General features: G+C 41.4%; 1 protein-coding gene across 1 annotated transcript; it reads left to right on the top strand.

The window, feature by feature from the left end:
• Positions 1 to 3,478: 3,478 nt before the first annotated feature.
• Positions 3,479 to 11,483, top strand: LOC143825442 (vomeronasal type-2 receptor 26-like). Its single transcript, XM_077313473.1, has 5 exons — positions 3,479 to 3,853; positions 3,975 to 4,348; positions 6,160 to 6,316; positions 8,127 to 8,253; positions 10,585 to 11,483. The coding sequence occupies exons 1-5, from the start codon at positions 3,479 to 3,481 to the stop codon at positions 11,481 to 11,483; spliced, it is 1,932 nt and encodes a 643-aa protein (XP_077169588.1).
• Positions 11,484 to 11,837: the final 354 nt, after the last annotated feature.

Below are 11,837 nucleotides of genomic sequence, written 5' to 3'. Positions count from 1 at the left end.
AAAAGAGAATATTTTTAACCCCACTGCCCCAGTTATAATATAGTTTGTGAGAATGCAATACAAATTATACTAAAGAGGTATTTGGATCTGACAGCAGAAGAAAAGATAAAAAAACTTTTAAGTGTTAAGAACCCCTGAACTACCCTCTGAACCACTAAATTCTGTACTGCCACCTTTAAGATGCACACAAATTTCATAGGGAACTAAATTTTGGCGCATTTTTATAATAGTCATAAGTTTGCAAATGCTGTATAAATTACTATGTAATTATGCTTTTATGAGTCTTAGTTTTAAATCCAGTTAACATTTTACTTTGCATTTATTGTTCTGGCTTAAATGACTATAAATAAAATTCGATTCTTTGTTTCAATGCATTGGCGTAACCAAGGAGCAAGTATATCTCTCAACACCATAGCAGCTGGATGTACTCTTGAAGCTATTGGAAAACCCCATGTGCAAGCATTGTCAGATGTTATAAAATGATACAATTTGCATTTAAAATTGTGTAAAGTGTGTTAGATTTTTAATATCATAGTTTTAAAACACATTTGCTTTTCTTTCAAAATAAAAATAAATATTACATTAGATTAAGTAGTAAAATTATTGAATTATTTGATATGCAAGTTGGGAAGGATGAATCTACTCAAAGGAAACATTGGGAATCATATTCTCCTCACAAATCTTTCCTGTCCTATCACAATACAAAGTTATTTTGTTTTAAAGTAGAGATCTATATTTCCAAGGTGAAATGCGTAATTAATTTTAAGGTGTCTTAAGGCTATGGGGTAGTTTATTAGAACACCTCATTGGGATCATTAGATATAAGGTGACCTTAAGGTTGCAAATGAAACTCCTAGAGATTTTAGGGCAGGGCCCAAGAAGTGCAGAATGTGGGAAGTGAATGGAGCTTCCTACAAACATTGATGCCATAGAAGTCACATGCTGAAGTGGCCATTTTCTCTGGGGAAACTAATCTCTGAAGTCTGGAGATCACTGTTGTAATTCTGGGAGACCACCAGCCCTCTAGCTGGAGGTTGGGAACTTCATAGTTCTGATTCTTTAGCCACTGGTATAGATTGATTTCAGATTCAATGGTAAAATTCAGCTAAGGATCATTAAAGAATAACAGAGGATAATGCCATGACAATCTTTCATTATTAGTACAGTCTAACTGCATTCCCTGGTCCTTTGGGAATGTCAGAAAAAGCCTAAATTCTCCAAACCAGGTATAATGACAGGCTATATTTTTTAAACTGCTGTCTTGTTAAATTATTACAATTCCATCCATACATACTAATTTAAATTGTGCCAACTCCAACTGCCCTTTGAGACCAAAATAAGACCATCAGCACTGCTATAGTTAGGAAGGCATGCCCAGTAATTACAGTTTTTGGGTTGCTGGACAAGAAATTTCAAGGGACATGGGAGGTGACGGGAATCACTGTGCATAAAATCTCTGTAAATTTCCAGGGCTTCAATGCATAGATACTGCAAGCCCCGCATGACTGTTCATTTATCTGTAAGTTGTTTTCCAGTCATTCTGTGCTGGATAGCCCAGACTACCCCGCTTTCATCAGTGGGATTAGACCTGATTTGCAGACCACGGAGAAATGCCATGATTGCGCTGTACAAGGGTGCAAAGGTAAAGCACCTCCATTTGTCTTTTCTCCTGAAGCCCCTCTGTGGTATCCAGAAACAGGCTGTGATGTGAAGGACCTTTCTACCACCACAATGTCCTCACTGATCCACCCTTAGGAATTAACCCCCCCCCCTTATTATGGATATGTTGAGAATCATGGGTCCCACATGGGCAAATGCCTTGTGAGGTAGGGGCTGTAGCATAGAGGGACCTGGGGAAAACTTAGTGGAAGAGCTAGCTGGATTTCACCTGAGTTCCATAATTAATCTCCTATTTTATCCCTTATAGGTTCAGCTACCTCAAGCAACTGGCCGATTCATTTGCTGATCCATGATATGTCAGAAGAAAACAAATGCTGAGAACTTGCAAGCAGGCATCTGGGAATGAAGGGAAAGAGGTTCATGAGAAAGATGTTGGTTCTGCTGCTGCTGCTTTTATTCTTGTGCCCTGCCGTATGCCAGAAGCATCCCATTCAATGCACCACAGCTATTGACCTTCTTCCAATTCCTCATGCGTTTTATCAACCTGGTGACCTTGTTGTGGGTGAGATTGTTTCTCAAGTCTTCTATGCATTCGAGACTCCCTCCTTCAAAGAGCAGCCAACACAGTTGTTCATTTCTGAACCTATGTAAGCCATTCATTCCTACCGAATATCCCATTTAGAAGAAGAGGAGTTGGTTCTTATATGCTGCTTTTTTCTACCCGAATGAATTTCAGAGTGGCTAACAATTGCCTTCCCTTCACTCTCCCCACAACAGACACCCTGTGAGGGAGTTGAGGCTGAGAGAGCCTTGATATTACTGATTGGTCAGAACAGCTATATCAGTGCTGTGGCGAGCCCAAGGTCACCCAGCTGGCTGCATGTAGAGGAGCACAGAACTGAACCTGGCTTGCAAGGTTAGAAGTACGCATTCATTCAATGCCTAGAAGATAGCAAAAAGAGCAGAGAGAGGTACAGTGAAGGAGAAAGAAGAAGAATGAACTTCTCTCCCCATGGCATGTACTTTGGCTCATATACATCATTGTGGTATTCATGGCAGAGTGCTGCCTGGAGAGAGTGGTTGAGGTATAAAGAAGAACAAAAAGCCCTCTTTTATTCAGGGAAAAGGAGGACCAGAACATGGACCAAGATTGCAGGAAAGGAAATGGAGTTAGAAAACAGAAAATAGACCAGTGTTGCAACTGACAGGGAATTCTTACCCTCAACATCTCGGTATGAGGTTTGGTAAGTGGAATATGACCTTGGTAGTTGACCTGGAGGGCAGATCAGGACATGTGAAGTCAATTGGAAAGTGCCCTGGGCCATAAATGAAGGAGTCAGTCACGATTATGCCATCATCATTCATTGCTTTTCATCGAAGACGGATGCTATATCTCTCCCTCACAGTCTTTGTATCAGCGGGGCAATATAACAGGAATATTTAAACACCTTTTCATCTGAGCAAGAATACAAAAGGGGAATTGACAGTGGTGGTCAAATTTGGTGCCCCAAAATTCTCCCAAATGGTAGTTTTCTTTATTTCATCATGCGTAAAACAAAGACAGAAATCCATTGAAATTTAATTCATTCAGATTATTTACGTGATAATATAGCAAATAAGGAAATTCGAGTTATGTACATCTGTAACAATCCCGAGGCATTTTAAAAATTAGCAGGTTGCCCTGGCATATAACATGGGAAAACATTTTTCTCATTTCAGTTGCTCCAATTTACCTCATAAGAAAAGCAGTCCCTGAAATATTGTCACTCAGTATTGCTGTATAGTTCTGTCTTTGCAGTGCAAAGCTATGGTGTAAGTCAATAAAAGCCCCTTCTTCATATTCACGATTCCATCGTACATGCAAAAACCATCACAGTATTTTTTGAGCAATAATGGAAGACATATCTGTACCACTTGGTTTACATCTATAACTCTTTATAGATCACTACTAAAGAATTACCAGCATAACTTGGCCATGGTTTTTGCTGTCAAAGAGATCAATGGGAATCCCAACATCTTATCAAACATCACTTTGGGCTTCCACATTCTCAACAACTACTATCTGGCAAGGATGACCTATAAAGCCACCCTGAGCTTGCTTTCTTCACAGCACAAGTTTCTCCCCAATTTCAAGTGTGATACCCAGAACAAATTGATTGCCGTTGTTGGAGGACTAAATTCAGAAATGTCTGGAAATATAGCCACCATTGTCACCAAATACAAGATAAATCAGGTAGGACATCTATAGAAGGTTGGTGTAGAAATTCCATGCTGCTAACACATGACTGAATGGTTTCATTCTAAATTGAAAATAAATAAATATATATTGAATATATATATATACTTTTTTCCAGCTGGCTTATGGATCATTCATGTCAGCACATAGTAACCAACTACCAGTGTCTTCTTTGTATCAAATGGTCCCAAATGAAGCCACTCAGTATATGGGAGTTATCAGGTTATTTCACCACTTCCAATGGACATGGATTGTGCTCTTTGTTGCAGATGATGACAGTGGGGACAAGTTCATGCAGATCATGGTGCCAATGCTGTCTGAGAATGGCATCTGTTTTGATTTCACTGTAAAATTAATACAACAGACGTATTTCCAGGAGGTGGTGGATGTCCTTTTTATGCAGATAGAAAATCTAGCTGTTCTCAGTCAAACCAAAGCCAATGTGCATTTTGTATATGGAGAAAACTCATCCATGTTCGTTTTGCGACTAATGTTGGTTTTAGGAACATTTTATTTATTTCCTCCCCTGCATAAGGTGTGGATCGTCACATGCCACTGGGATTTTGAATCAGTGTCTGCCCAAAGGGCTTGGGATGTAGACACCTTCCATGGTGCCCTATCCCTTGCTGTTCACTCCAATGAGCCACCCGGATTCAAAACATTTCTGCAGTCCATAAGCCCCTCCTGGGCAAAAGGGGATGGTTTTATTGAGAACTTTTGGGAGCAGGCATTTGGTTGTTCATTGAATCCTGATTTTCATGGGGACAGCAAAAAAATGTGCACTGGAGAGGAGAAGCTGGATTCTATTCCAGTCGTTTTGTTTGAAATGAGCATGACAGGCCACAGCTATAATGTGTACAATGCTGTCTATGCAGTGGCACAAACTTGGCATGCCATCTTAGAGCTCGGATCTCAACGAAGACCAAGAGAGAAAGGGAAAAATTTATACTTCACTAATGTGCTACCTTGGCAGGTAATTGCTTCTCAAACTATACATCACAAAGACACTTTGTTTTTTTCACATCAATTTTTATGACATTTTAAATATTTGTACCGCATGAATCCATGTCCAGGTTTTCAAACAGTTTTCCAGATATATACCCAATACAAGGACAGATCACCTAACATATAAAATCATAAAGAACTCTGAGATTGTTACAGTATCAATAAGCAGAGGAAATCAGTGAAGAAAAAATGTCTCATAGCAAGCAATTGTTTGTAGATAATCTTCAGTCTGTTTGTGAAGGCACACAGATCTGGTTTGCTGGAGATCATGTTTACTCAAGAGCTGGGTTCATGCAGTCCTTTAGGTAACACAGTTTCTTGATCTCACCTCCTTCACACCCTCAAAAATTGCTTTCCCTATCATTTCTCTTATATCAGTATTACTTCTCTAAATCCCTTTACCTGGCCCAAATGTGGATCTTCTCCAATTCTTCCACTGCTCCTTGCAAGCCTTCCCAGTCCTCTGTCTGTGATAAAATGCTCTTAGTCCATGCTAAACTCTCTGCAGAGTTCAGCAGTAATTGTTCTGTCTGAGCTAAATTGTGTTCTCTTCCCAAGTCTTTCTGTTCAACTAATACTAACCTATCCAATCCCTTTGAGCAGCCTGTCAGTCAAAGCTCTCTGGCTCTGTGAGATGTTAGCACCTCATAGACATTCACATGTTCATACAGCACTTATGAGATGTTGCGGAAAAATCCTCTAGGCTTGATCTTCAGTCACTAGGAGCTGTATGATAACAAACAGCAGCCCATTTAATTCTGCTCATTCCATCATGGTAGGATGCTAACCACTGCAGTTAGTGTACTAAAAGTATTTCTGAACCAAGATGAATATCTGAGCACCCTTCAGAGGCAGATCCACATGGAGTGCATTATAGCCATCCAAATGCAACACAGGGATCAACAATCATAACCAAAGGAAACCTCTGAAGGAAGGTCCATATGTGATTCACCAGACAAGACTCGCTAAAGGACCTATGAACTAAAGTGCCCTGGGTCTCATTCTGGCACGGTACCAAATAGTGACCCTAATACTTTAGGAGAGTTCTGTCTCAAGCCAAAAGTTAACAGTTAATTAAACCCAACCTTGCGTTATTATCACTGAATAACAGCACCACTGTCTTCTCAGGGTAGCACAGAATGCTATTTGTCCCAGTATCTTTAAGGCATAATATGGATTACCATGGAAATTCAAGAAATTGCTTACAATTTTTTTTCTCTCAACCAGATTAATCTTTTTTTAAGAAGCATCACATTCAACAACAGTGCTGGTGAAACAATACATTTTAATGAAAACAGGGAACTGAAAGGTGATTTTGATGTGACAAACTGGGTCACTTTCCCTAATGGCTCTTTCATTAGACTCAAAGTTGGAAGTCTTGATCCTTGGGCTTCTCCAGGTGAAGAATTGACCCTTCATGATGATCAAATTGTTTGGCACAGAACATTTAATCAGGTGGGATATCTTCATGTATACCCACAATATTCCTCATGTGTTGGATCATGCATTTTCAATGTGCTTTTGCAGCTGAATTTTCTTGCACTAAATTGGAATAGTGACTTCTAAAATGCTTTGAAAGTGCATTACTTAATGTGACCGTTTACACACTGGAGGTTTCACGTCAGGCTGCAGGCTGGAGTATTAGCCATGGCAAGTTGCCCCACCTCTTCCTGTACTCACATGGGGGAGCATTTGGCCTGGTGCGCCTCATCTGCCCCCGATTTGGGCCCCTGCATGGGAGCTGGGGCAGTGAAGTTCCCAGTGCATAAATGGTTTCTGTGTGGAATGAGCTGAGAGAAATTGACTTGCACAAGGTCCCCCAGAAAACCTCTATGGAAGAATAGAGATTTCATTCTTGACCTATCCCTGGCCCACACCTTTCCCTACTTTATTCTCCTTACTAGTGTCACCCTAAAGAAAGTTGGTCAAGATTCAAAATTGTTGCAGTAGGAAATAATTCAAGGAAGCTGTGTGGTGGCTACTCAGGGTTCTGGCAATTTGCAGAAACTGGGCAGAGACGGACTCTGGGCTCAATCAGTTTTTTTGGCTTCAGTCATCGGTAGCCATTGGTGACTCATATTAATCACATGGTAAGATGTTGGCTATTGGTTGTTAGTATGCCTTGCCTCGTACTGAGTAAGACAGATGGGTGTATTGAATCATTTTTTCTTTAGATGTTAATGCTTCACTTTTCTCCCAAAATTAGCTTAGAACATGATTTTCCTCACCACCGTTTAATTCTCACAATAACAATAACATGGTAAGGAAAATTATGGAAAAGCTAGTCTATGATAAATCCAGTTAGCTTTCATGGCCCTGTGATTTAAACCAAGTTATTTTCCTAAGAACACCAGTCTAGTATAGAGGTTAAGAGCAGGGGCCTCTAATCTGGAGAACACACTTTGATTCTCCTCTCCTCCACTTGCAGCTAGCTGGAAGACCTTAGGCCAGTTGCAGATCTCTCAGAGCTCTCTCATCCTCACCTACCTCTCAGGGTACCTGTTGTGGGGAGAGGAAGAATAGGGCAGAGTCTGCACTTACTTTGTTTATTCCATTGTCAATCCTGTTGAATTCAGATCGCTTTGAACTCGGGTCTTCCTCTTCCCGCCCTACCCATTGAAACAGGAAAGTCTTCTGCATGTGGTTAGGGAGGCTCAGAAGATGGGGGGGGGGAGGCAAATGGAGATTCTTTCTTTGTTTTCTTGAAGGGGGGGAGAGGATCAAAGAAGTCAGAGGAGGGAGGAAAAAATCCTTTCTTTTCTTGAAGGTGGGGGGGGGGGGAAACGAAGAAGGCACAAAAAAAAATCCAAGGCTGACAGAAGTTGAGAGATATTAAGGGCTTCTCCTTTAAGGCAGGCTTGTCACATGACCCCCTGTAGCCAATCACAGGTCCTTTACCATGGAGGAGAGCCCAGATTCAAAACAATGCGATTTTATAATATATTCAGGATTAAAAGCACTTTAAGATATCGCACAATAAAGGTAGGGTCACTCCGGATCAATCCTTCTTGCTGCAGAAGGAAAATTAAATTCACCCCAAATCCAAACGGAAATTGCATTCTGTGTAGAGGGCAGGGACTGAATTGGATCTGGGGTTGGAATAAAAGCTCAGTGCAATTTATACCTAGGTGATTGTAAGCCACTGTTAGAAGCCTTCAGAAAGTAAAAAGGGAGATTAAAAAACAGCTGTTCTTCCAATTGTGCTTCTCTGAGTTTCTCAGTGAACATGTCGTGGGTACCAATCTCCCTTTCTGTTTGTGAACAGGTTCTACCACTCTCTGTGTGCAATGACCACTGCCTTCCTGGCTACAGTCGACAAAAGAAGGAGGGAAAGAAATTTTGCTGCTACAACTGTGTTCCGTGTCCAGATGGGATGTTCTCTGATCAAATAGGTAGGAAACAGAACTAACAGAGATGTCATTCATGCACAGTATTACATTCAATTAGACCCAATATAAGTTCATGGCCCATGCAATATTTGATATCTGGCATCTGAGCGTACCCTTTTCTTGTTGTTCGTTCTTCTGATTCATTAATAAGGAACTAAGACAAGATGTATTTTGACTCAAAGTGGTCACATAATGTATAACAAACTTATTCTATAAAATAACATAACACTGGGGCTTGCTAAGTGGTGAAAATATCAATAAGGTGACAACTCATATATAGATAAAGTTGTCTAATATGGAGCCCAAACTCAGAAATATTATTCACTTAGCAGATTTTTATCAAGCCCCAATATTATGCTAATGTATTGTTTAAGTGCATTTTAATTATTTGACCACTGAAGATGATCCTTAAGGTCAAACCACATATCCTATTAGCTCCTCATATGTTCGATGTGTAATAGTTGATTGCAATAAACAAGGCAGAGTAGAGATTATATCAATATTTTGAATTTTAATATGTGCACCTGATTGACTTGTATTTGCTGTAATGAGACGTGACACACCAATGTTGGGTATAAACAAGGCCACAGCTTTACGACTTCCTGACCAGAGGTTTGGCACAGCATGGGAGAGGGAGCCTGACCTAGCAGTCAGAAGACTGCACCAAAACACCACCAAGTCTAGAGGTACCCTGGGTACCTGCACCATTTTCAGCCGGGAGAGGAGTTCCCCTTGCCTACTGAAGTCCCACACTAAGGGAAGCGAAATATATTGGAGAACCAGTGGGTGTCAAACTTAGTGGACTGCCCTCAGGCCACCTGGCAAATGAGCCCCTGGCCTCCTAGCTGGGTAAGCCATGCTCATGTATGCGCTGCCCCTTAGGGAGGCCCCAAACACCAGGGGGTCCCACACTAGATTCCCTGCCAACAGGTTCCGTCACACGCAAACCCACAGCTGTGAAAAAATATTGATGGTGAAACATGCACTTCAATCTCTGAACAAGTCTGTGTACACATCAACAGAGGGCAGGAAGAAGGGCAGCTGCTCCTGCAGTGTCCCATGGCAAAGAGAGTAGAACCCGCAAACATGGCAGCTTATATAGGCACCACGCTTCCTGCATTGCCTTTGATGCTGTGTTCTCGCAGCACGCGCCCCTAGTGGACCTTTGAGGCAGTTGTGTCCCTCTCGAGCAGCTCCTCCACTATGCCAACCATCAGCTGCAGTAAGTCTAGGGCGTTGTTTTATTATAAATATAAAAAGGTAAAGGTAAAGGTATCCCCTGTGCAAGCACCGAGTCATGTCTGACCCTTGGGGTGACGCCCTCTAGCGTTTTCATGGCAGACTCAATACGGGGTGGTTTGCCAGTGCCTTCCCCAGTCATGACCGTTTACCCCCCAGCAAGCTGGGTACTCATTTTACCGACCTCGGAAGGATGGAAGGCTGAGTCAACCTTGAGCCGGCTGCTGGGATTGAACTCCCAGCCTTATGGGCAAAGCTTTCAGACGGCTGCCTTACCACTCTGTGCCACAAGAGGCTCTATTATAAATATATTAGTATTTAAAACATAAAACTTTTTCTGCAGCTCAGTCTTTCGGCTGTGGCCAAAATTATATCTGTATATTTTAATGGGGAGTGTGAATCTTTTTAACATCATTGCTGAGATCTCTTCCTCATTTCCAAAACCCAGGTCACTTATTATTTATTATTTATTTACAAGCGTGCCACTCCCACATGAGGCTCAGGTTACATTTCCCTATAAAAATCCCTTAGGATCCAACATATAAGAAATACAACACATATAGTCCAATATACCTGGTGAAAATAAAAACCCATCTTACCCCAATCCTAACCAGACAGCATCCCGCATTGGGGGTTATGATGTTGAGCCTGATATCCTGGGTTAGTCTATGGAGGGGCCCCCGATCTTACCTGCCCTGGCCTCAATGAAAGACATAGCAGAAAAGCCCTTTTTTACAGCCCCTGCTGAACTGTGACTGTTCCATGAGAACTGAATATTACTAAATACTATACACTCCTTCTGTGAAATCCAGGAAACCAAATTACTACAACATGATTAAAAGAGATATTCTACACTTCTCCAGTTGCAGCCAGCTTGATGACCTTGACCTGGTCACAGTTTTCTTATAGTTGAACTTGCAGAGCATTTCTCTCAGAATTCTCTCAGCACAACCTACCCCACAAGGTGTATGTTGTGGGGAAGGAAAGAGAAAGGTGTTTGTAAGCTGATTTGGGACTCGTATAGGGCATAAAAACAGGCAGATCTGGAAATAATATAACAATCTTTCTCTCTCTCCCTCTCTCTCTCTCTCCCAGACATGGATAGCTGCATAATTTGTCCACAAGATCAGTATTCCAATTACAACAAAAATCAATGTGTTGCGAAGGAAGTAAGCTTCCTTTCTTATGAAGATCCAGTAGGAACCCTCCTAGCAACATTGGCTATTTCGTTCTCCCTGATCACAGCTTTGCTGCTTGGAACATTTGTGAAGCACCAGGATACTCCCATAGTCAAAGCCAACAACCGCAGTCTGACCTATCTTCTTCTCATCTCCCTTGCTCATTGCTTCCTTTCTGCCTTGCTTTTTATTGGTGAGCCTGGAGACATGACCTGCCTTCTCCGACAAACAAGTTTTGGCATCATATTCTCAGTAGCTATTTCTAGTGTACTGGCCAAAACACTCACTGTGGTTTTGGCCTTTATGGCTACCAAACCAAGATCTAGGCTAAGGCCACTAGTGGGGAAAAGACAGGCCTATTCTCTGGTCCTTTCTTGTTCCCTTGTTCAAGTAGGCATTTGTGTTCTTTGGATCAGTACTTCCAATCCATTCCCAGATAAGGACCTGCATTCACTGAAGGAGACAATCATACTGGAATGTAATGAGGGCTCAGCTGCCATGTTTTTCTGTGTCCTTGGCTACATGGGCTTCCTAGCTGCAGTCAGCTTCATGGTGGCTTTCTTAGCCAGGAAGTTGCCTGACAGTTTCAATGAGGCCAAGTTTATCACTTTCAGCATGTTGCTCTTTTGCAGTGTTTGGCTGTCTTTTATTCCAAGCTACCTGAGCACCAAAGGGAAATCCATGGTGGCTGTGGAGATCTTCTCCATCTTAATCTCCAGTGCAGGCTTACTTGGTTGCATTTTTTCCCCAAAAATTTATATCATTGTCCTGAGACCTGAACTAAACCGCAGAAAGCTTCTTGTAAAGAAGAAATAAAGTATAACTGGGACAATTTTCCTGGGACAGTTATGCATTATTAAATCCTCAAGGCAAAAATATATGCAAAAAACTGGTAGTTTGGTTCATTACCATGATTTTCCTGAATGGTTACACATAGCCAGAGTTCTTAGGCATTGCCAAAAATGTCTCGACCCCAACCCCAAACATGGCATTTTTCCACTGTGAAAGACATTTAATTTTTCTTTTATTCTCTGAATTTTCCCGGCAATGGGATTTATTTCCTCCTATTTGTTCCTTTCAGGAGAACAGGAGATGCAATCACTGCTTGAAATGGCCCCAAAGAAAGAATTTTACTTAAAAAGTCTCTGCTGAGCTGTGAGTGATTAGAAT

The sequence above is a fragment of the Paroedura picta genome, chromosome 16, assembly GCF_049243985.1.
Source record: "Paroedura picta isolate Pp20150507F chromosome 16, Ppicta_v3.0, whole genome shotgun sequence".
Lineage (NCBI taxonomy): Eukaryota > Metazoa > Chordata > Lepidosauria > Squamata > Gekkonidae > Paroedura > Paroedura picta.
The sequence above is the reverse complement of the archived record's forward strand: the minus strand, read 5'-3'. Positions and strand labels throughout refer to the sequence as shown.

Bases quoted from the DNA above. Each gene is read 5' to 3' on its own strand.
- LOC143825442 (XM_077313473.1), top strand. From the start codon at position 3,479: ATGCAAAAACCATCACAGTATTTTTTGAGCAATAATGGAAGACATATC. The intron at 3,854-3,974 runs GTAGGACATCTA...ACTTTTTTCCAG, and splicing joins CCAAATACAAGATAAATCAG to CTGGCTTATGGATCATTCAT. The intron at 6,317-8,126 runs GTGGGATATCTT...GTTTGTGAACAG, and splicing joins GGCACAGAACATTTAATCAG to GTTCTACCACTCTCTGTGTG.